At 39.9% G+C, this 24,183-nt stretch overlaps 1 protein-coding gene across 3 annotated transcripts in view; it reads right to left on the bottom strand.

Moving 5' to 3' along the window:
- Positions 1–24,183, bottom strand: part of LIFR (LIF receptor subunit alpha) — a 55,332-nt gene that overhangs the window by 12,633 nt on the left and 18,516 nt on the right. For all 3 annotated transcript variants that reach the window (XM_031594531.2, XM_090132383.1, XM_090132384.1), the window contains exons 3-15: positions 20,441–20,591; positions 19,630–19,750; positions 17,483–17,631; positions 15,254–15,417; positions 14,499–14,673; positions 13,950–14,219; positions 11,871–12,000; positions 10,888–11,051; positions 8,123–8,268; positions 5,120–5,285; positions 4,903–4,973; positions 4,269–4,482; positions 1,255–1,434 (exon numbers count right to left, since the gene is read on the bottom strand). In XM_031594531.2, coding sequence (XP_031450391.2) covers positions 1,255–1,434; positions 4,269–4,482; positions 4,903–4,973; positions 5,120–5,285; positions 8,123–8,268; positions 10,888–11,051; positions 11,871–12,000; positions 13,950–14,219; positions 14,499–14,673; positions 15,254–15,417; positions 17,483–17,631; positions 19,630–19,750; positions 20,441–20,522 — 2,032 coding nt within the window. In that variant the 5' untranslated portion in view covers positions 20,523–20,591. The remainder of the gene's footprint in view (positions 1–1,254; positions 1,435–4,268; positions 4,483–4,902; positions 4,974–5,119; positions 5,286–8,122; positions 8,269–10,887; positions 11,052–11,870; positions 12,001–13,949; positions 14,220–14,498; positions 14,674–15,253; positions 15,418–17,482; positions 17,632–19,629; positions 19,751–20,440; positions 20,592–24,183) is intronic.

Raw genomic sequence — 24,183 nt, 5'->3', positions numbered from 1 at the left:
TTGATCCTGACTCCTCTTTGGAAACAAAAAAAGTATTTTGAAATACACAGACTTACTGCAGCAAGAGTGCAAAAGAAATTCAGAGATATCTCAAAAGTGACACTGAAACACTTTAGCAATGAACACCAGGTCTGAAATGACTCTACAAAACCCAGACAGTCAAACTTCTGCTTTGTATGCCTTTGATAGAGGCATACATGTTTAATACTACACTGTATAAATAATTTACAACTTCCTGTGATTTCTGCAGGTCAGTATTTTCAAACTAAACCTCAATTAATCTTTTCCTAAACAAGCAGCCTCTGTGGACCACTACAAAAGTCATGTGGATTCAGGTGCAGATGGAGAGACTCTTCTGGAAGGACCAAACACAGAGGTAAATGTGGCAGCCTGAGCCCAGCCCCCACAGCCTGGAAATTCCCACAGTATACTTCAAAAAGCATTGCAGGAAAGAGAGCAAGAGTTGAGCAGTGCATGTAGGACAGACACAGTATTGTCTACTTAGAAAAAGCAAGAGCTAGCCAGCACAAACAAAAATAACATGGAGACAGCACTGTAACTGCAAGTAGGAAAGCTCACCTACTAAATTTGCACCCACCCCAGCTTTTCTATGTACACAGTTTCAAATCATTTTCTCTAATGGGAGCTTTACATATAGCAAACACTTCTAGAAAGTAAATATACATATATACAGGGAGCACAGAAAAAGCCTACATCTTTCTTAGGTCTTTTCTACTTCTACTAGTCCCACAAAAGCTGAAACTCATTTCCCTATCTCCCCACCAGCACTTGAGACCTGGAATGTGCCCCATTCCATAGAACTTTAACTGCTGAAAGTGATCTAACACATGGAGGTCACACTTGAAAAAAAATATCTGCCTGATATAAAAACAATGCATTAGTCTTCCCCCCATCCTGATCAGTGCTTTTTATGTTTAGAATCCAAATATACACCTGAACCCTTGATTAACCATCATGTGTTATGCTGTAACAAGATGTTGGGTGTAGCTAGAAGAGGTAATTTCAAAATAGTAATAAATGCATGATGATAATAAGTTAGTGATGATTAGTATTTGGATTTTGTAAGGCTGCATAAGAAATCAAAAAAAAAAAAAATGCAACGCCAAGGAGAAGTTCATCTGTATACACAAGCACAGAGCAACAATCTTTGATCCACAGCAGTGGTACTGCTCTCATTTCATTTGCTACTCAGGCTCTGAACCAGAAAAACTCAAAAACTGATTTCTGACTTACCAGATTTTATCACTGCATCTGTTGTATTTGAAGAAAATTTCTGCCAGTCCACAGTGCAGGGTTCGGAGCCAGATGAATGACACCATTTTACTATATAGCCACAGGTCATGTTGGGGTAAGAATTCCAAGAAATATAAATTCCATTCCCCATTGCCACAGCTCGATCTGTTTTGACATTGTCTGCAACAAAGACGACAAAAAAATCCATCAGAGACCAGACACTTATCTATCAGTCAAAGCTGAAAGAAAGACTTCCAGCCACAGCACAAAGGTTTTATAAACTGCAGTGATTTCTAGCAATGAGAAACGCTCTCCTGGTACTGTGAAATTCAAAGCAGCACACTCAGCTATGCTCTGTCAAGTGCTGGAAACCAGATGTAGCCTGCAGCAAATCCCACAGCCAGTCTTAAGTATGATGATGAGAAGTACTGCAGCTCAGGACTGGCTAAAAAAGCACTTTTTCAACGTAAGGATTTACAGCAAATGGCAGGTTCAAATCTGACTTGACACCAATTTGGCAGGAGCCTGCAGCTATAAATTCCTGCTGTTATTTCAGCTAACAGTTTGCTTTGTGTTTCTGTCAGAGTGTCTTGCTGTCACTCGCCCGACCACAGACATTTATTTTTCACTGAGAATCAACAGCAAAAGTTGAGTCCTTGGTGAACTTCACAGAAATTCGAGGCTACCAAGGGTAAATAAAAAAACCAAACCAAAACAACAAACCAAAACAAACCTGCAATGCCTTTTGTTTGTTTGTTTGTCTCTGATTTTTAAAGGTTTGGATGCCTCTGAACCAATCAGATCTGAGAATGTCTTCTGATTCCTGCAGCTTCCCTCCCTGGCTCTCAGATGGGACCCTGCAGAGCTAAGAGATGTTTTCTAAAGGCCATTGCAACAGCTGTGGCCCCACAACTGATCTTCAAAAACAATTTCAGGGTTTGAGTTTTTCCTTATTCAGTATTCTCATTTATGCTCCCTATTGAGTCTATTATTTCATGTCATTAAATCCATAAACCATGGAAGGTTGAAGGGCAACGACAGTTTTTAAAAAGCGGTGTTGTGAAAACTTCACTCTCACAGACATGCTGTGAATGATGAAGAACTGCTTAGCTCTAAAAAACATTAACATATATTAAGTGTACAATCATTTTGTAGCTTGCTAGCTAGGCAAAAAAGCCATATCTGGTTAAACAAAGACAAATCAACTTCAGAAGTCTTGTAATATCTTTCCCTAAAAAGTGCTATGCATCCAGTGAAATCACTCTTCTGTGATGCTGGAAGAGCATATTTGTAATTAGACTGCTCTAATTTTCCTATTGACATGAAAATTTCCTATTTTTATAGTGAGCACATACCCTCTAAAATGCTTAAATACACCATATTCAATATTATTTCCTGAACCAGAAGTCTAGAGTTTCACCCAGGGCAGTATTGCTCATTTTGATGTATTTATAGCTGCAATCTACAGAGTGAGAAGCACTATAGCACTGCTGTAGAAGAGGAGTCTATAACAGCCAGATTATGTGTCCTGAACACTGAACAGCACTTTTCACAGACAGCAACAAATTAATTAAGGCAAAGTATCCTTTGTTTGTGTTTTTGGGTTCCACAAAACCTCAACAGATCTCAAGCCTCAGAGCCACTGCTCTCTTACGGACATTGAAAGCACTTACAGATTGCACACAGGAAGCAGCCAGAAAAGATGTTTGGGTAGAAATGTCATCCAGTTCAGTAAATGAGTCATCTTTCATGACTCCAGTCAGTGACTCAGACAATTCCTATACCAGCTTGGGAGCAAACCTTCAAGGAGTGCAAGTTGGGTAACACTGAGGGGAACCTCAGACATCCCAAGTACTCATTACAAGAGAAAGCTACAAATGACTGCAAAGCTCCAGCTGCCATCAGCTGTCCCACACCACAGATCTATTACAGAGACCTCCCCAGAAACTAGAGTCTAGTTCTGGTATTGCATGAAGAGAGCTATAAAAGCATTTTTATTCATTTAGTTATTGTACAATTACTTTTCCCTTCAGGAAGCAAAATAAGAAAATATTTTTAAGTGTTGGTGCTTTGGAGAAGCACAAGAAACATGAGGAGCTATTATTTTCTTTTGCATAGAAAGAAGTTCATTTTTCTCTCACTGCAAATCTCACTCAAGGCATGTATCTTCCTGGCAGGAGACGGCATTTTCTTACCAGAGCCAAAATTGGAAGGACGACTGTGGTACCTGTGGTACCTGCTCTCTGAGTGGAGGAGAAGCAGTACATCCTCTGCACAAAACAGCTAAAAGAGCCAAAGGTTTGGTCTTTGGAGATCACACTCCTCCTGGCAAGCAGGGAAGCATGGACTGTCAATATCCACATGCGATATCATCTGCTCCACAAGATCAAGGTTAGGAGCAGAAAATCATTATCTGGCTCAGCTATTTTGCTTTACAAAAGTCCACAGCAAGAGTGGCAGTGTTTTAATTAGAAGCTGAAGTCCTACCTTCTTTAAAAACCCCAGCTCCCAGCACAAGGATGCCAACATTTTACCAGACAGTCCAATTAATATTCTCTTGCAGAGCTCAGGAGCAATGAACCGACAATTCCTCTCTTAAAAAGGCACACAATACCTCCAAATATTTATTCTGATTCTCTTCAGCATGTAACACTTCTCAGTATCTCAAAAAGAATGCACAGAAATAAACTGAGCTCCTTAAACATCAGAGAGCTATGCTAATGCTTTGAAGCTTCATGCTTGTTGCTCCTGGGAGGTCTCCAGAAAAGCAGTAGTGAGAGAGGCTGCACACTATCATCCTTTTTTGTAGAGAACATAATTAATTGGAAAGACACTACCCTAAGTGCAAAGCAGCAATTTTTTTCCTCCCCCATGCAGTAGATTTGCCTGGGAAAAAGAAACAAAGACCAAATGCAAACAAGCAAAGCGTGTTTCATCTCATTTTTCAATCATCAAACTCGCCAACATATTCCCCAAGGTATGAAGGTGCTAAGCTCTCCTCTGGGAGCACTCACCACTTGGAAGTTCCACGCTTGTTATCGTTGAAGGAGGAGATGAGCCTGCATGATTTTTGGCTACAACACTAATTACACAATCATTTCTTCCAAGTTTTATCTCAGTACTGTTTGAGGGCTCCGTGACTTCTTTATACTCCAGTGATTCCTCTAGCAGGTAGCAGGACACTTCATGAGACACAATTTTTCCATTGGCTTCAGAAAGGGATAAGGGCTATGAACAGACAAAGAAAACATCACAAAAAAAAGGAGGAAGAAAGTTAAAGAAGACATAGGATAATATGATTCTAGCATCCCAGTCTTGTCTGAGGACTGCACAGGACAGGCAGAAAAGATAGTAACTCAAGTGTAAGTTTGGAAGTTAATACAAAGGTTTTTAAGTTTTTCATTTCTACCTGGGATTTAGTAAAAATTTAATTGTTTAAGTGAAATGCCTCTCAATATAAGTTTTAAATACAAAACTTCAGTAAATTTCCACTTGGGGAAAAATATTTTTTCCATGGATGGTTCTATAAATGTTAAGAAAAACAATCTGATTTATGACTATCAACTCCATTCATTTATAAATCTGTAGGAAAATGGATTTTCATGCTTAAATTACACCGTATGTTAAAACTTTAAGTTTCCTATCTACCTTCCAGAAGATTCTTAGGCTTTTTCCAGAAGGACTTCTCTCTCTCCAGATATCTGGTCCTCTGGCAGGTGCTAAGATAAAGAAAGAGATTCTTTTTCCAAGTTGCACTGTATACAATTTATCGTCTATCAAAAAGCTAGCTTTTTAGACAGCTAATTTAAAAAGCACATAGCTTCACAAGTTCACTCTTTATCATCAAAGAAACAGATAAACTTACGGGCTTCCAACGTTGTATGTTCCTCTGTCCCACTCCAGTCACTCCATCTCCAGAAGTGCTCAGCAGCTGAACAGCGCACCCTGAACCGGTATTTGGTGTACGGGTGCAATGCATTCAGCTGAGCTGTGTAAGTTGAGAACTTTCCACCAGGCATGGAGACATTGTGCTGTTAAAAATTAATAGAATTTTACTTGCTAAATATATACATATTATATATATATATATATATATATATATATATATTTTTTTTTTTTTTTTTTTTTTGCCTGTATTTTATGCTGAAAGTCAACACCTAAAAAAGGTGGTGTTTTCCCCAAGAAAAGACTGGAAAAATGCTACAGTCAAATTCTAGATAGCTGTTGTTGTTTGTCTCACAGAAGGCAGCCTTCCCAAGGAGGGAAAGAATATACAAAGAAACTGTGTGAGAATGTGACTATGCTCGGAGAGTATCAAAAAAATACTGAAACATACTTCCTATGCAGTCATGCTAAAAAAGGAAAAGAATTCAGAGGTCTGTCAAAACGAAGTCATATGTAGCACAAAAATATGACATACACTTTCTCTGCTGCAACTGTTCCCTAGAAGTGTGAGCCTTCAAGAGGATAAGCTCTGCAGGAAAAAGCAGACTGCTGCTTCCACCAACCCTCTTTAGTTCCCCCTCTCTCCTATGAGCAGTGAAATGTTAGCTCACAAGTTCCGCCAAGGCTTCGTCTCTGGTACTCATAATCTAAACTCCCACCATGAGTGTGCACAGCAGACTGGGTAGACAAAGGTCTTACTCCTAAGACACATTCACAAAGGCATGCTAAAGACAGTCCATCTGAGCAAGAAGCTTGTCATGCAGCATCTGTACCAGACAGACCTTTTCCCTTCAAAAGACAGCATCCAAGTAAAACCCAAATTACTTCAGTTCACAGTTCTTATTACAGCACTAGTCTCTCCTGTTATTTAAAATGGTACGAGTCCATAGAGTATTTGTTTCACAACCACTTAAAAAAAAAACAAACAAAACCTAGGCATGGGAATGTGCTTTACTGAATCTAATTATAACACATGTGCATCACAGCTGCCAAAACTGGACTCTGAGTGACTTCAAGCTGCAACTAATTGTGCATTTCTAAAGCCAAACGACAAGTTGAAAAATATAAAAATGCCAACAATCTCTCATACGGATGGAAAAAACTTCTGAAAACATCCTTGCAATGCCATGTAAATACCCATAACAATTTCACAGCTACTTTTTTATTACAGAGAACTCTTAGAGCTTTTTTATTAAGCAACCAAAGACAATGTGACAATGCTTAAGAGCTTCTACCAAGCTGGCATTGTGTTTCAAAATATCTGTAATGGAGAGCACTGATACAGGGGCATTGAAGCAAACTGCTGTGACAGTGTATGACTTTATCATCCTCCACTGCCCCTGATTACTGACCTGGTAGCAGAATTCACAAGCAATTATGTATTCCAGGCTTCAAACAGTGTAATTCAGGCTAGACAAAACTGTGCAAAACTACTTTTTGGCATTTTAAGCTGAGCTGGGTGTGGGTGATGCTCAGACATTTGTTTCCACGTCTGAGTGCAGCAGAAGCAGTTACTGCTGGGAGCAGAAAATGCTCACTGTGGGTGAGGGTATCTATAACTACAACACCAAAATCCAATACAGCTCATTGGTCAGAGCTTTTATTTACATCTAAAAGCAAGTTAATTCCTCTGATAATTCCCAAGGCATCTGATTTTCTCTGCAATACTTAGTATCTGAGTACTACTGAACACATCACTACAGAGAATATAGACAAGCTTAAGGCTTCCACAGTCCATAAATACTTCACAAGTGTTTTAAAAATGAGCATATATTTATTACTAACCTATTATTTTAGAGAACACACATAAAATTAGTACGTTCACTGTCAACTACTTCTGTTGTTTGAGTGACTTTGTACAAGGCTGTGCTACTAAATGTAACTGGGTAAGAGAATACTCCTGCTACAAACTACCTGAGGAACTACACTGATAAAAAGCGGTCTATGAGGTTAATGTGCTCACATGTTCAGGTTCTTCACACCAAGGCTGGGTAATTCACCATCTGTCTACCTGAGCTGCTCAGAGATACTCCAGCAATGAGCAAACACAGAACTTGGAGGTAAACCTGAGGCCAACTGAACAGGCAGTCATTAGGCTTCCCCACTGATACAGATCACCCACACACTACTTCAGGCAATAAGTAAGAAGGGAATATATTTCCACTACCTACGCTTGGTATCTGATGCTGGTGTCTAAACTGGTGCCTTAAGCTCATTTGACAGTCAGCAGAATAAATATGCAGCTCCAATCAGTGACAGAACACCAATGCTGGGTAGTAGCTGGAAGGAAGCCTGAATGCTGGAAATCTGAACACCACTCAAAACCACCACCTCCTCTCCAGCTGCAGAGGTCTTCACCAAGGATTACCATCTGATATGCCAGTGGGAGAATCTCTGCCTATCCTGCCTCTGCTCTAGTGACACAAGAGCACGTTTAGCAACGCTGTATTACAGTCATACATGTGCCAATTGCTCACAGCAAGCAAATAAAATGTTCTCTAAGGAAAAAGGGGAAAAAGAAAATCAACTACAGATTACTAGAGGCAATCAGAAACAATCACCGTGGAAGACTGTGGGGCAGAAACAAACTGGAAGAAAAAATGTGCATTAGTACAATTTCCAGCATGAAGGACAGACTACAAGGACTGTTACTCAAAGGATGGGCAAAAAGTGCTGTGCATGAATGCACGAGTGTACCTTTTTGAAGTGCCAAATAATACTGTAGCTACACTGAAACTTCCCCTAAGCTACTTAAAAACAAGCAAAATAAAGAACAGCAGGCAACAATGAAAGTGAGTAGAATTTTATCTGGTTGTGCTAGATGAGCTCCTAGCTATTCCTGCATTAATTAAGATGATCAGAATAAAGATATGAAAAGAGATAAACATTTGAAACAAAAAAATCCACTGAAAATAATACTTACCAGTTTTTGCTCAGAGTGGCCACTGCTGATTTCAATTTGACACAGAAGCCTGATCTCAGCAAAGCTGCCATTTATAAACCAACGCAGACGGACACTTGTGGAGCTGTTCTCAAAAACAGTTAACTTTTCTGGAGTTTCTGGATTAACTTAAAAATTAAAGAAAAAACAATTATTCTAAGAAAAAAAAAAACAAACAGATTAATTTCAGATTTAAAAAATTACGTTTTGAAAGATTGAAGAGAATCAGAAGAATAAATAATGCCCAAACAGCACTTAGGACAGCTGGTGCTGCAGAGGCACCTATAAAACAGCCTTGCTTCTGATGCACTTCTCAGTTATTAAACATGGAAGCAGATTTACTTATGCTGAGTTCTGCTGGCATACATAATAAGGGGTTGGAGATGCAGAAAAACATTTAACTTCCTAGCTATTTTACCAAAACAGTGAAACAGGGGCTATTTCAGAGGACTACATGGACACATGAAATTCACCCAATCATGGGAACCTGGCAAGCTAGAACTTAAAATCTGCAAACCTCTTTACTTCCCCCTGTCCAAAGTTTCCTTCATGGAGCATCTGTGGACTATTCAATACTACTTCTCAGAGCTGTTAGAGAAAAATCAATCTCCACTGTTGGAATTGCCCCAGTTACCCTTAAGCAAATATGTGCTCTACATTGGGAACTAAGCGTACAGTGAGTGAAGGAAAGGAAAGGAAACAAATGGAAAACAGCAGTCATACTGACTGGATGCAAAACAACCCAGTTTACCATTAACAGAAATAAGTTATACCAAATTGACCTGCCTATGTATTCCTGCAGTTCTAGTCTCAGGCTCCTGTCATTAGGAGATGAAAATAAATAAATAAATAAACAATAAAGATGAGCTATCTTTAACTACAAACTGAGTTTTACAGAGTGAATGGCTGAGAGCTATAAGCCCTAGAAACTCTGAATTCACAGCTGTAGTATGGTTGCATGGAAAAGGACAGGGAAGAGAGTCAGCATAAGAAAGGTGATCATCTTCTCCCTCTCTCTGTTTATAACGAGTGCAATGAAATAAATTCATAACAGCAGACGATCACAGCTATGTGCTTATTATTAACAGTAAGTAATGCTCTTCCTAGTTCCTTTTAGCACTGCCTTTTTATGCTCCAAATGCTGCCAGTGTGAGCCTGTACAACATTTTGCCCTTTAAGCAGACACTGAAATACAGAATCATAGAATGGCCTAGCCTGAAAAGGAGATTAAAGATCACCAACATGCAACCCCATACAGCGCACAGGGTTGCCAGCCACCAGATCAAGCTGCCCGGGACCCCATCCAACCTGGCCTTGAATACCTTCAGGGTGGGGGCATCCACAGTTTCTCTGGGCAAAATGTGCCAGTGCCTCACCACTCTGAATAAAGAACTTCTTCGGAACATCTAACTTAAGCCTCCTTTCTTTCAGTTTAAAGCCATTTACCCTCATCCTATCACTAACCGAGTAAAAAGTCAGTCTCCCTTCTACTTATACGCCCTATTCAAGTACTGGAAGGCCGCAATGAAGTCACCCCAAAACCTTCTCCTTCACCAAACTAAACAAGCCCTGGTTGCTCAACCTTTCTTCACAGGAGAGGTGCTCCAGCACCTTCATCTTCTTTGTGGCCTCCTCTGGACCTGCTCCAACTGCTTTGCATCCTTCTTGTGTTGGGGGCCCCAGACCTGGACACAGTACTCCAGATTGGGCTTCACAAAGGCAGAACACTTCCTTCACCCTGCTGGCCACCCCTCTTTTGATGCAGCCTAGCATACTGTTAGCCTTCAGAGATACAAGTGCATAGTGCTGGCTCATGTTCAGCTTTTCATCCATCAGAACCCTAAAGTCCTTCTCCACAGAGCTGCTCCCAATGAGTTCTTCTCCCAGTCTGTAGACATAGCCAGGACTGCCCCGGCCCAAGTGCAAGACCATGCCTTTGACCTTGCTGAAGTTCTCATGGGCCCATTTTCCAATTCTGTCCAGGATACTCTGGACAGCTTCTGTTATGTCAGTGGCTCCATACAGCTTGATGTCATCTGCAAACTTGACAAGAGAGCACTCAATCCCATCATTTATGTCACTGATGAAGATATTAAAGAATACTGGTCCCAAGATGGATCTCTGGAGGACACCACTCATGACCAGTCTCCACCTGACTATACAGACACTGTTTGCAGCCAGAGGGTGGCTGCAAACATCCAACCAATTATATATCCACCAAGTAGTCCAGACTTCGAATTCATACCTCTCCAACTTAGAGATAAGGATACATGCAGGACCATGTCAAAGGCCTTGCACAAGTCCAGATAGATGACATCAGTTGCCCCTTTTTTGCCCACTGAAGCCATTGCTCCATGTAACAGAAGGTCACCACCTTAGTCAGGTATGATTTGCCATTTTCATAGTTACAATTAAATTTTAATTGCTGATTTGTGATATGAAGCAATACATAAACAGCAGCTGTTTATTATTAGATAACAAGCAGTATTTATCCATACAGCAGTGTACACAGTCCAGCAGTACTGCTGTAGATTACACACAATACAGGCATCTCCCTGCACATTCTATCTCTACCTCAGGACATGTGCTAAGCTTTCTTAAGTTCAAATCACAAAATAAGTCAAAAAACTTGTGACAACAAAGCAATATAATCACAAGCATACCATGTCAGTGTTCTTACAAACCCCAAACAACCCTTTAGCATACAGTAAACATATCTCATTGCCTTCATAACTCTCAAGACTTACCTCTCTGATTTAAATCAACCAAAAGAGATGCCTCTGTTTGTCCAATAGGATTGGAAACTCCTAATACAAAACTGTAGGTTTTCTGATCAGCCAGAACTGGAAAGCCACAAACACGCTCTTTCTTCATTTCATTTACTTCACAGGAAACATTTTTACCAGATATACTACAAAGTAAGAAAGGGTGGGGGAACAATATTATTTTTGAATAAGGTAATTTATAGCAACAGTCAGAAGTCTAGACTAAAAGCACAGTAAAGAATAATGTGTTCATAGGGCTTACAGAATGAGTTGACTGCAGAGGCATATCTAACACCACAGTACAAGCTAAAGTGGTATCAGTTATGACTTGCCCCGTTCTCACATGAAACTCTTTCACTAGCATAACATTTCCATCTTCTCACTTCTCAAAAGCCTGGAAAACAGGTACGTCCTGTAAAACCACCTCACAAGTCGCAACTGAGTCTCTTATTTGAAGTATCTTTGTTCAGATCAGCAGACATTTGCATTGGAAGTATGTTCTTGATTGCTTTCTGAGCTAAGGAAATGTAACATACATAACATCTTTCTACCAGCCCTGCCAAACATAAACTAAGATTTGTTGCCCAGGATACATCCACTAGTCCATTGCACAGGATACATCCATTAGTCCCAGCCATTTTTAAATCAAAAGCAGGCTGGTAATACCCAAGACCAGAGATACATCATGTTGGCAGTAGTCTGACAGAATAAGCCCTTTATTTTGTCACTAGTCCAGAACAGCATAAGTCTTTGGAAATATCATCTCCAATTGTCATTGTAATTCTGCAAAATGAGGCTCCTATAATTTTTTTTTTAAGAGTTTAGTTCCAACTTCCACAAAAATATTTCAGGCTCCAAACAATGAAGACTATGTCATATAAGGAGGCATGGAACAATTAGTCGCAGCCAGCAAGGGATACATTCTAGTTCTACCTTTTCACTCCTACAATGCTGAATGGTTTTACCTTTCAATTAAACTGTACTTCGTTCCACGTACTCCGTATAGTCCACTGGCTCTTCCTGGTTTCCAGGTGCATTTTATTATCACAAAGTTGGATGTTTCACAGCTGAGGTCTTTGGGAATATCAGGGCCATCTGTAGCATAAAATAAAACAAAAAAAAAAAAGTTAGACAAAGTATTCCCATCCCAGTGTGATAAGTGAAACTGTGATACATGGCTTAAATGAACAAATAAAATGAATTATTATTATCAGCCCCAACTGATTTACACTTGACTCCGGGCTCCTAAGTGGGTAGGTAAGCTGATAAAGCTTCAGGCTCTGACTTGGAAGTGCTTCACTAAAACTCTGTCAAGAGATTTACAAAACTGTGAGTCTCATTTTAACAACAAAACAGTTGAGGAATTTTTCACATGCCAGCTCCATGACTGCTTTGCATTCTCCAAGCAAGTCATGTCAAAGAGATGCTCCCCTTGGCAAGATTTTGATCCTGAATTTGAAAACTTAAGCAAACCATGATTCCCTCATTCTTTTCACTGTCGCTTTGAAAGTGCCAATCTTCTCCTTTTGAAGCGTTGTTTTTCTCTCCCACACTACACCACTGTTGACTGCCTTTATGGAGAAGATGGACAGTACTGCCAACACAGACAGGGTAACCAGGCTGATGTGAGACTATGCATAGCCTCACTTCAAATCTCATACACTTTTCCCCACATTGTAGTGCAGTAGTATCCATGTAACTGCCATATAGAAGGAAAGTAACATGAGACAACAGTGGCCAGGGTTAGTTCAAACTAAGAAAAGTAAAAGGAAAAGAAGAGTTAACATTTACTTTGCCAGGTCTAGCCTTAACCAAAATGGTGTGGATATACATTCATTTCTTCTACTTTCTTTTCTCCAGATCTACCTCATCAGGAAGAGTATTCTGGCAAGTCTTATTTCCCACTAAGCAGCTACACTGGCAAGTACAAGAAACACTGGAAGGGCACAGACTTCACTACAGCCTAGCTCTTCAGAAAGTACTGTGTGGAATAATCCTACAAGGCCACCATAGTCTTCATTCACTGAGCACTGATTATTTATGTGGAAGGTTCTTCCACAAAAGCAAACAGAGCACAGATAACATAAAAATTGCATTTCACTGAGAAGTCATTAGAGGTTTTGCATTTTCTAACACAGATGGAATATGCAAGAAGATAGACTTTCAAAAGATACATGTTGGAATTAGAATACACTTTCAAAATGAGTTCCTCAGTTCCAAGGACTCTAAATTCCAAGATGGGTGCTTGCAATGGAAAACTGGAGCTATTCGAAGATGGCAACTCTCACAACCTTTGTGGTGAAAGCACATAAAACTCTGAGGTTTATTAATTAATGGGAAGAAGAAACAGATAATTTCAAAATTCAAATTTGTTTCAAAAGGTAGCTGCATCTGGAAGAGATTTCTGAGGCTGGCAAAGATTCACAGAAAAGATACATGGTGCTACAGCATCTTTAAAGAAAATATTAAAAGAATATTCAGAAGATTTCCCAGGGAAAATGAACTGTCAGCCAAATTCCCTCGCTGTAATTTAGCTCCCAGGAAGTTACTGCTCTGGACGAGCATCTGTTGTTGCTTTGAGCATAACTGTTTTATTGCTTTTGTTTGACTGGTTGTAAATTAGTCTTCACTTACAATTCTTGCTCTTACTCTTGCCTTTATTAGGAACAAACTGAAATACATGTTCATCTAAAGTGACAGAAAATGAGGATAAATCTTTGAATGCTGATAAACTTCTAAGTATTCCAGATAATGAAGAACTGCCTCAGGAATAGAGGTCTAGAAGCAAAGATGCAATGGGACAAGTTCTTGGAGACTCTCACAGGTACTCACTGGGTACCCACCACCCCTCACCCTCTCAGCCCTTGCGTCTTCTCCATGTGCTGGAGTTTCCACAATGAAATTAATCATACGAGTAAAATCCCAGTTTATCCTCCTAAACCAAAAGCTAGGGAATAGCAAGAAAGCCACAACAGCATGTTTTCTAGCAGACCCGAGAGTCTCAAGAGCATTTCCTCAAGGTTAGTAAACATAATTATACATACATCCTACAAACAAGACAGTTCCATCCATCCCATTTTCAGACATTCTGCACACTATATTTGTCCCACTGGCATCTGAAGCACTGGCATTGAGCACTCTGATTGCACTGCTCCGACTGCTCAGACGTATTAGTGGGTAATCTTTCGCTCCATATGACATCCGTTGTACCTGCCGTCCTTCTTCATGGACACAACAAAATGTCACATTTGAACCCACTGCCACCACAGTGTCCTGAGGAAAAAGTCCACTCCCACTGGGCTCAGTATCTTTTCCTATCAGAGAAGGAAAAAAAAAAAAAGAAAAATAAAAATGGAAAGGAAAAAAAAAAAGCAAAAACAATTTGCTATAAATATGCTGCCAGTCAACTAAAGGAGTACACCAGTGCACCCAAATCAATGCTTATGAGGTTTCATTTATTTCACCAAATATTTCTCCATTTAAAATAACCCCAAAAGCACTGAGTCATCACAGCCTTAAATCTTTTCCTCTGACTCTGCCTTAGTTTTCACAAAGTACATAAAGGCCATGCGTTACTAATGAAACATACATACCAGGAACTACTTCTACTGGGCTCCAGTCACTCCAATCCTTGTGGCCATCAAACTGTGTTATATTAATATAATGGCGAATCCTTGCATAATGTGATGTACACTCCAAAGGCATGTCTGATTTCCAGTTCCAAGAATGAATGATGTCTTCATGGATCAGTTTTGAATTGTAAGATTCCTACAAAGTTTTTCCCCCCAAAAACAAAGAGATCATGAATGGCTGTTGCAAAGACATATAATCTTACAGCTGTTAACCAAATGGGAAAGTGAGTGAGGTTAATAATAAACTTGCAGTGGATGGTCAAAGTGTTTCATTTAACTTTCAATTGCCTTGAAAGTTGAATTCACTTGGACAAGAATCTAAGATGTTAAACAGCCCACCAGCCAGGCAAACCATCAGCTAGAAATACCAGAGGGCAGATGTTTGAGAGAGAGTAGACAGCTTGCTGTGCATTTCAAAAAGTATACACGGTATCCCAGTATTCAGGGCCTCCTCCATGTCCCAGCTTTTCCAGCATGAATCTCTTGTAAATTTTAGCCTGAGAATACATATTTTATTTTTTTTCCTTTTCTAAAAAACAAATGTAATGGAATTACAAATCAGGTTATAAAAACTGGGGATGTCATTTTCCAAACTCTGGTTAAATTTAGAAGGTACTGTGACCTCAAGATATCTACTGATTAATTCAGTTGACCTACTACAACACTGGAGACAAAATCTGCACATTTATTTTCCCTAAAGGATGAAAAGAACTTACTCGTGTGACATCTTCCATTGTTTCCTTACGGAGTATCTCAATCTCCCAAGAGGCGTCCAGTCCATATGGGAAGGCTGATCCATTATCACTCCACTTCAGAGTTAAAGTAGAAGTTGAAAAGTCAGGTGTTAAACTAAGAATGCGTGGAGCGAGTGGAACGAATGCTTGAAAAGAGAGGGCAGGAACAAAACAACAAACATATTCAAATTATTAGTCAGCAACACCAGCCCAACAGGTGTTTAACAGACACATTTCTGCTCTGAACTGGCTAGTAGCCATACAAACATGAAACTCAACTTCCGTGATTAGAACAAGATGTGCTTTGTCATTACTTGAGCAGAAAAGTGCTGAGGACAGCACAGGTGCCAATGAGTCACCGGGTAGCAGTTTCTTGCAGACAAGTAATTCAGTAATCATGAATTGACTCTTCCTAATGTGTAGCAAGGCAGGCAGTCAACATTCACTCCATGCCACAGAGATAAATTGTGTTATAGAATTGAAGTGTACATAAGAATACAAGAAGGAAGAAGGATGTAAAATCCACCAAAAAAAGAAGAAGGTTTTAGAGACAAGCAGAAAAGAGGTGACTCAACAAAAATGAGAGCAGAGAGGTAGGAGAGTAGAAGCACAGCATGGAAGAAGCTCACACGAGGCTCTGGAGAGCGTCATGAGGAATATGATTTTAAGATCCTAGAAATAGGGAAGACATGACATCGTGATAGAGACATGACAGGGAGATTAAACAGAAGCATATCTTCTACAAATCGATAGTGGTGAAGCAAGAGGCTGAGATGCAAGGGTTATAGCAGTTCAGATGGAATTGGCCCTGGTGCAGGATAAATCTAGTTTTTAAAATGCATGATTTATCCACCTTGGGTACTGGCCAAGACTCTCAGAGCTTGCAACATGTTCAGAATGATTAACATGCTACCCAGGATGTCTTGTGAGGAACCTGAATGGGTCCTCCTGCCTGGAGTCAGACAGATGCTGGGGAACCCAATCCATTCCCCACATATTTTTCAGTTCTGTTTTGTTCACATTTCCTAGCAGCTCTAGCCAGAACCAAAGACTAAATTATGAGTAAGTACATAAGATTGTCAATGCTAATCTTCATCTCATAGCTGAGGACCTGGGATGATCAGTGAAGTTGCTACTGGAAGTGAAGAACCAGATGTAAGCTGAAGGAAAAATTAGCTGTCTACTAGTTCCAGTTTCTTTAAGAAACGCCTGGAAGAAGCTAGTGCTGTTAAACCTGACTGATAGCAATTGGTGGAGTTGGAAATACACAACATAATGCCAATGGCTAAAACTAGTGGAGCAGATTACATGGCAGTGGTGTTGGGTGACTGTTATACTTACAATACAGCTACAGAGAATCTGGAAGAACATGTACTTGAAACTCTAGGGAGACAGGCTGTGGGCATACATATCGAATGAGGTAAGGGGATCTCCTTTTAAACACTGGACACCAAGTTCAGTGAAATTCCTCAGAGCCAAGCAAGCCACAGTACTATTATCAAGGTAGGAAGCAATTTAGTGTAGGGCACCACTGCCTCAACCTACAGATACTTTCTTGCTTTCTTCAACCTTTGGGAAAAAGGAAGTAGGAAAAAGTCTGTTATACTAAACTATGACCCCAATAGGATGCAGCAAAGCTGTTAAGCATTGATGTCTTTGCTGAGTTTCATATAAATTTAAATGGAATGGACAACTTCAGCATGTACTAAGAAAACATGAGCCTGTCATGAATGATGCTTGATATAACTGATCTTAAAACATTGCCTAGTTGCAGGAATAAACAATTTAGTTCTGTGTGGTTCAACATTTAAGAAGGGAGAACAGGCACTAGGAATTTTAATCTGCCTTCTCCCACTCAAGTCTGAGCAAATGCACTTTATGCTCCATGGAGGTACTTCAGAATGTAAACCAGTAACTATTCCACAAATCCTTTCTAATTTGCAGCAAAGAAAACAAGGACACAGAGTGATTAGCAGGATCTAACAACACTGGGCTTTGTTTCCTCCTCGCATTCTGTCCTTGAATTCTCTGTGATGGGGGGGTTCAGGGTGTTTTTTTCCTCTGAGGAGAAATAACAACGCACTATGTATGGCCAGATTCATATGGATTCATTAACATTCTATATACAGGAACACTGACAAACAAAAATGTAGGCATCTACGCTTAACTGCATTTCAGATATATTACGAAGGCCTGAAACCCGACACTTACAGATGTCTTTCTTGTGAATTTCAAAGCGTCTAGTAGCAAAGGCTGTTCCAGAAGTGCTGTATGTGGTTATTTTCATGGTGGTGGTGCTCTCTGGGACTGGAATCTCAACTTTTTTCTCCTTAGTTTTAAAACACTTTTGAATGATGTCACTGAAAAGACAGAGAGGTTTAAGCAGGTATTTCAGCTGATAGGAAGTTAAGGCAAGCTATGTCATATATCCAGGATACTAACAAAACACGAATTCTCTGAAACGTAGCAAACAGAACTCCATATCAAATATATCTCTGTGAAGGACTTGCAGGACTTGGTTAACAGACACTCCTCTTCCCTCAAGCCACTTTAATCAAAGTTGTAAACCATGCATGCACTAGTTCTATAATGTGGCCATCCAGTTAAGAGAATACCTCAAAGTGAAAAAATGACTTTTTAACCACGAGATACATTTCTAAAACCTACAGTTGCTAAAAATCAGTATTTCAAAACGATTTAAATTAAAAAAAAAAAAAAAGCAAAACTCTACAGTTTTTTCCTTACATTTCCTGACTCCATCTCTCTCAATTTCTCTCCAGAGAGATGGCATGTGGATGCAAACAATATGTTCACCCACCTGCGACCCACCTGAAAACAAATCAGCTAGTAGGGGAAGAACAGAGTGCAGGGAAGAGAACTACTAAGATTCCAGATGGAAATGCAGTCTGCACACAGTGTGCAGCACTCAGCACAATGTGATCTGGCCTTTGTCTAAAGGTCGTAGATACACACATAAAACAACAATGTATGGGTCAAGTCCCTTTGCTCATAATCATTGATATGCAACTAGAAAGGAAAAAAAGTTTGAAAAAACCCAAATCTTCCTCTTGAGGCAATGATAGGAGGAAGGAAAATGATGAGAACAATGCCAGACTTCCTGCTGAGAGATTATTACTCACTTATGAACTGGAACAGGATCCTGGAACTCCTATCTGCTGGAGTCAAGAGCTTGGGTTGAACTTTTCTGATTCACACAAAAGACTGAACTAGTGAAGGCCAGTTGAGACCTGCGTGCTCATAAAGGCTATTCCTATTCTGTACTGAAATATCATTAGAGGATGTTTGAGCAAATGAAAAACAAAATTTTTTTCCCGCTGGGAGGTCTGCATGAAGCTCAGCCATCATTCTCTGCCTTGGGGACCCAACCTTGATCTGCTTTGCTAAGGAAAAACAGAAGCAGCTACAAGGTTGTTGTTGTTCAGAGGGCAGTACCTTGTGAACTCTGCACTCCTGATCTCTGGCCAAAATATCACATATATGCAATTTTTGTATAGAAATAATAGCTGGCAATGCAGGAATAATAACTAAACAAAGAAATCAAGCATGTAGGTGGAAGAAGTGCAGCCAAGCCCTGAGACCCCAAGGAAAAGTTTGGGCTGCCTGCAGAAGTAACAGGAAAAAAAGAGAGCAAATGTCTGGACTGGGAGAAGAATCAAGATACAAAAATGATTTGAACTCAGTCCTAGCACATGATAAGTATTTGGCAGGTCCACAGCATGGGGAATTGCACATGTAGTTTCCTTAGTGAAAAACATACTGAAGATTTTATTTTCTTCATGTTTTTTGAAATTTTCAACTTGCATTCACTTCAGAAAGGCTACTGAATATGTGGACTCATTTTCACACACTCTGATAAAACACTCTCCAAACAGCTTAAAATTTAAATAGGTTATAAGATAGCCACCAAGAGATTTTTAATTTTTTTTCCACGTGTAAATCTTGACATTTATGTATTCTACCTTGTTGGCACATAATATCAGGATCTGCTTCTCCCAGCTATTGTTTCCTTTTGGATTGAACCTGGTATGAAGATGTCCCTTATGAAAACTCTGAGTAAGGGCTAGGCAGACACACAGAGAACTCTGAGTAAAAGAGAGCATCTTCCAGCTCTTTGAAGAGATCAAGGAGGAGATTTTGGCAGGAGTACTGTTAGCGTCAAAGAAAACAACTTCATCAGAAATCCTGCCATTGCCTGAGTTAACACCACTGGAGGACAACTGGCAGGCAGACTGTTAGGGGAAAAAGAAGCATTACGGATTTCATGGGCAGAGGCTGAGGTATAACTATACTTTAAACAGTTTAGCAGTTTGCAGTCAAGTAGGTAAGGGAGGACTTACTCTATAGTGTAACAAAACTCAGTTTGTCCATGTCTTCTTTTAGATGAGATATCCCAAGTACAGACCATTTTATGTAAATTGTGCGTGACACATTTTAAATTCTGGGGGTCTCCTTGAGAACCTGAAAGTGTATAAGAACTAGTCACAAATGGCAGGTCATAAATGACCAACTGTAAAACAACTACTATGGTTTATACCTGTAGGCATTATGTTTACATATTTACTGCACACATTTCTGGCCACTATTTTAAAACCACTGCATGATTTTTGAGTATGCCTGATTATAGACAGCCACAATCTGAAGCATTTCTAGAAGTACGCAAGTACTTTGTGGAGACGGGCAGCTGTCTCCACAAAACCCATTCCTAGCCTGGCCTAACAAGCAGGCTTTAGGCCAATGGCAAAACCACAAGCAGTGATGATAAACTTAATGAGTTTTTGTTTTCCTCCATTGTCCCACATGGAGGACAATTAATGATGGATGGGCAATTAATGATAATGTGTGAACTGTCACAGACAGCTGACATAAACAGCAGAATGGTCTCAATGCAGACATTTACAACAACTACAGATGCAGGCCATCACAGCTGCATTATGGAGAATTTAAAACCCAGCTTTATGCTGATTAACAAGATTCAATGGCTGCTGGGATAGAGAAGCCAGGTCTGGCGGTGCTTCAATCTTGGGGATGGTGTGGGACCACAGTGGTGGCAATTCTTGAATGTTCAAAAGGTAGGAAAACACCATAATTAAGCGGTGTCAGTAGAAACAGAAAAAAAGTAACTAGTGAATTAGGTAACAACATACTCACCTATCTCTCGACTATGCACTAAGCTTGTTAAACATAAAATAGCTAGCACTAAAAGACAGCGGAGGTTTGGATTCGTCCACATTCTTCTTCTGTTTCCCAAATGGCAGCTTCAAGTAGGAATAAACATCATCTTCTAAGAAGCTGGTCAGTTCTAAAATTGCAAAAAGAAAAAAGAACAAAAAAAACCACTTTGAAATTCCAGAGCTGCCACCACACAAATGCTACTGTTTGTTCCATCTATTTTTCTTTTTCAGTGATGCTACCGGGTGTGTTACCGCTGTTCTTTACTCTGACTGGCAAGCAAACCTTTTCACTGTCCCGACCACTCCCTGATGCACACTTTTTCAGAAAGGTATATCAAAGATAACTTCAGGATTCACACATATGGAAAACACAACCGTACATAAAGCTCCTTCATGACTATCTCATGCCAGACAGAACAGACGTGGCAGTGCATTCTCTTAGAACAGGTTTTTTCCAATGTAGATTGTACATCACATTTACAGAAAGTCCTGAGTACCACCACTGCAAATGTCCCCTGCTTTGTAGAAGGGTCTAAGAGAGCAGAGTAGTTCGTCTGATTACCTGGCTTCCTTTCCACTCTGATAACTCCTCATATTCTTGCCTCTCAAACTTATGAGATGGCAGAACCAAAGCTGATTAACTGAGAACTGCTGGTTCAATATGCTGCTAAATGATAATTTCTAGAGCAAAAAGAAAAGAGGAAAAAAAAAAAAAAAGGCCACGTCTGCATCCCTGGGTACTTGCTGCTGTAAATATTGATCTTAAGGCAAAAATCATCTAGAATATTACTTTTAATGTCTTCTTTGAAGATGAATGGGTTTCATATTTTCCAGAGATGTTTATCAGAAACCAAGGAACACATTTAGTTCCACCCACACTTCGGACAACATCAGTTTTAGTTCTCAAAATGAAAACTGCAGGAGAACTTTTGCTCAAGCTCCGCCTAACCCTGAAGCATTGTTTCCCAAACCACCTGAAAGCTTTGAAAACATGAGTTTTCCAGAGGCACAGATCAGAAGGAGCTAGATCATTTCACACAGGAATACAGCTGAGATACTCACTCCTACAGAGCAATTTTCTAACACTGCAGGCCAGCTCTTTCAAAAGAAGTATCAAGTGGAAAACCACCCAACCCCAGAAGTCTCTTCCAAGGCTAGATGTACCTCACTGTCAGAATAACAGGCTTGGTCTGAAAGCCACTAGTAATTTTAGAAGCCCCCCTTTACTGAAGTCCTGTACTCCCCAGGAAGATGCTCCTTCATCTTTCAATACAGACATTTTTATTATTATTATTAAGAAAGTCTCCCTCACAGGAAACCTGGGACTGCCACAAAGACTTCTGCACTCCCCATCAATCTGTGTGCACTGTGTTAGAAGTGTAGCAGCATTACTTCACATAATCCTGAGCTGTTCACAAGTGGCCACTGCTTTCTTTCGGTCTGCAGCATACAGACTGAGGGAATGGCACAGGCAGAGCTGGAGCTAAGAGAGATTCTGTGGTAAAGGTCAACGTTATATTTGGAGAGAGAAAACACCCCTAAAACTTATTCTATTTTCATCGTATTCTCAAGTGAGTTCCAAATTTTTGTCTTCATACATTCTTCAACTGGAGTAACCATGCCATGCAACTTGTTCAGGACCAAATCAGAAGTAGACAAATCCACGTTAAGAACTAATTAAGAACGTGCCAGCACTTAAAACATAATGCTGTCAGTGCCAGAAGCACCCACTGCATGCTGGCGTCCCTTGAGGGCTTCGTATCGCATTTGTCCACATTACTCATGGAAATCTATGATGTAAGCTCCAGGTTTAAACTCTTTCACAAACCTCTCATTTCATCAGGAGTCTGAAGACTGCTCTGACAGACCTGGGAGTTAACATGAACAAAACAACTGACTTCCACTCAATAAGTACATGTAAATTACAACTGACTGTTTGCAAGTACTTACAGTATTTTTTAAAAAGCCATTTCAGGTTTGCAGTAAAGCTCATAATCAAAACTTCAAGTTTTACAACAAAATTAGTAGACAGCGTCCTGCTAGCTTGCAGAAACAAGGGACAGAAATTAAAAAAAAAAAAAAAAAAGGAAAGCACCAATAGCACCTGAAGCAGAGAAAACTGTTCACTGAAGTTAATAAAACCCTGAAGAACTCACTTTCTAAATACACAGCTGAATGCAACTGTGCAGAACCTGTTTGGTCATGCCAGGTTTCTGAGACAGTCAGCAGCTACACGTGCCTGTGTGTGGTTCAAAAAAATATGCTTTTCTGCTTTCTTATATGTACTTTGGATGCTGTGTGGATGCTTTAACATTTTAACAGTGAATTCCAAGAAATCTGAGTAAAACTAACTTCTTCTAAATCAAGCAGTTTTAGTTTCTGTTTCAGAATCAGATAGGCACCAAAGGAAAGTTATGTGCTTCCATGCAAAGCATGACAAGTATCTCGTAAACCACAATCTTTCCTAAGAAGTGTAGACTCCCTGGCTCTCGTCTTCTCATATACATTTTCTAGCTCGCTGAAAAGCTGCCAAATCAAAGACTCACATCCAGTAATTGAATGCCATTAGTCAGGAGAAAAGATCCCCATTAAAAGGCTTGTTTTAATTACAAAGTTACAAAACAATTGAAGTAATTTTAAAATAGAAAGTACCCTTTCTTTGGCTGAAAGCTGCCTTTCATCTGTTGCAGGCTAATGAGATATGGAGGTTTTACCTTACTCTGCAGAGTAATGAAAAGCTGCTACCCTCTAAGCTGATACACTGCTATGGACAGAACAATATAAGAATAAGAGATATAAATTTAGGACAAGATGCCCCAGTGTTGTTAGGGGAAGTCAAAACTTTATGCTGGAGTGCAACAGGAGCAACTGCTGCTAAGCATCTTCCAGTTTCAGGTCTGCATCTTTTAAAAATGAAATGAAGGGGGTAAATCTGGTCTCTCCACTGGAAAGAGCAACTGAAGCTGAACCTTTTATAATAAATGTGAATATTACAATCCATCAGCGACAGGACATCCCGTTGCAGTCCCATCAGCCCAGGCAATCTATTCACTTCACTGGCACCACTGTCGGTGTTCCCCAACTGCTGCACAACTACCTCTTGCTCCAAGGATACTCTGCTTTCAAGGACATCATTCTGTTGTTCTTTCAGAAGATAAAGCACAGTTTATCATCTGACATACAGCAACCTTGTACGTACAAGATGACTAGAATCAGGTTTCCACTAGTTCCGCCCTTAAAAACTCCATTTTTTTTCCACTTTTTCCCAGTCCCCATTTCTAGATTTGTGATAATTCTGGAATATATCTGTGTGGACCAAACCTGCTGTACTGTCAGATTCAAAGGTATTTCTGTCCCCTGAAGCCTTGAGCATTACCAAGCACAATGAAAGAACTTTCCTAAGGCAAACCTTTGAGTAGTATGTGTTTACATAGGTCATACCGTATTTGCTTTTCTCTCAGTGTTCAGACCTTGTTGACTCAATTGCAGTGATCCAGCCCCGGATACTGCTGTATAAAGCTGCCACGTAGCTGTTTGTCTAGCACTTCAGAACCCATCGTCATCTTCAAATGGGCTGCAAACCCCCTGACTTAGCATGAGTAGACTTGCACTGCACAATTAATCTTAATGAAGTTTCTTGTAAAGGTCTTTCACTTTTCCAATTTTAAATTAAGGAAACAGCCTTCCATAATCCTATGATTATGAAGAATATTGGGCATG

Source organism: Phasianus colchicus, chromosome Z (genome assembly GCF_987193195.1).
Source record: "Phasianus colchicus chromosome Z, bPhaCol1.hap1.1, whole genome shotgun sequence".
In the NCBI taxonomy this organism is placed as follows: Eukaryota; Metazoa; Chordata; class Aves; order Galliformes; family Phasianidae; genus Phasianus; species Phasianus colchicus.
The sequence above is the reverse complement of the archived record's forward strand: the minus strand, read 5'-3'. Positions and strand labels throughout refer to the sequence as shown.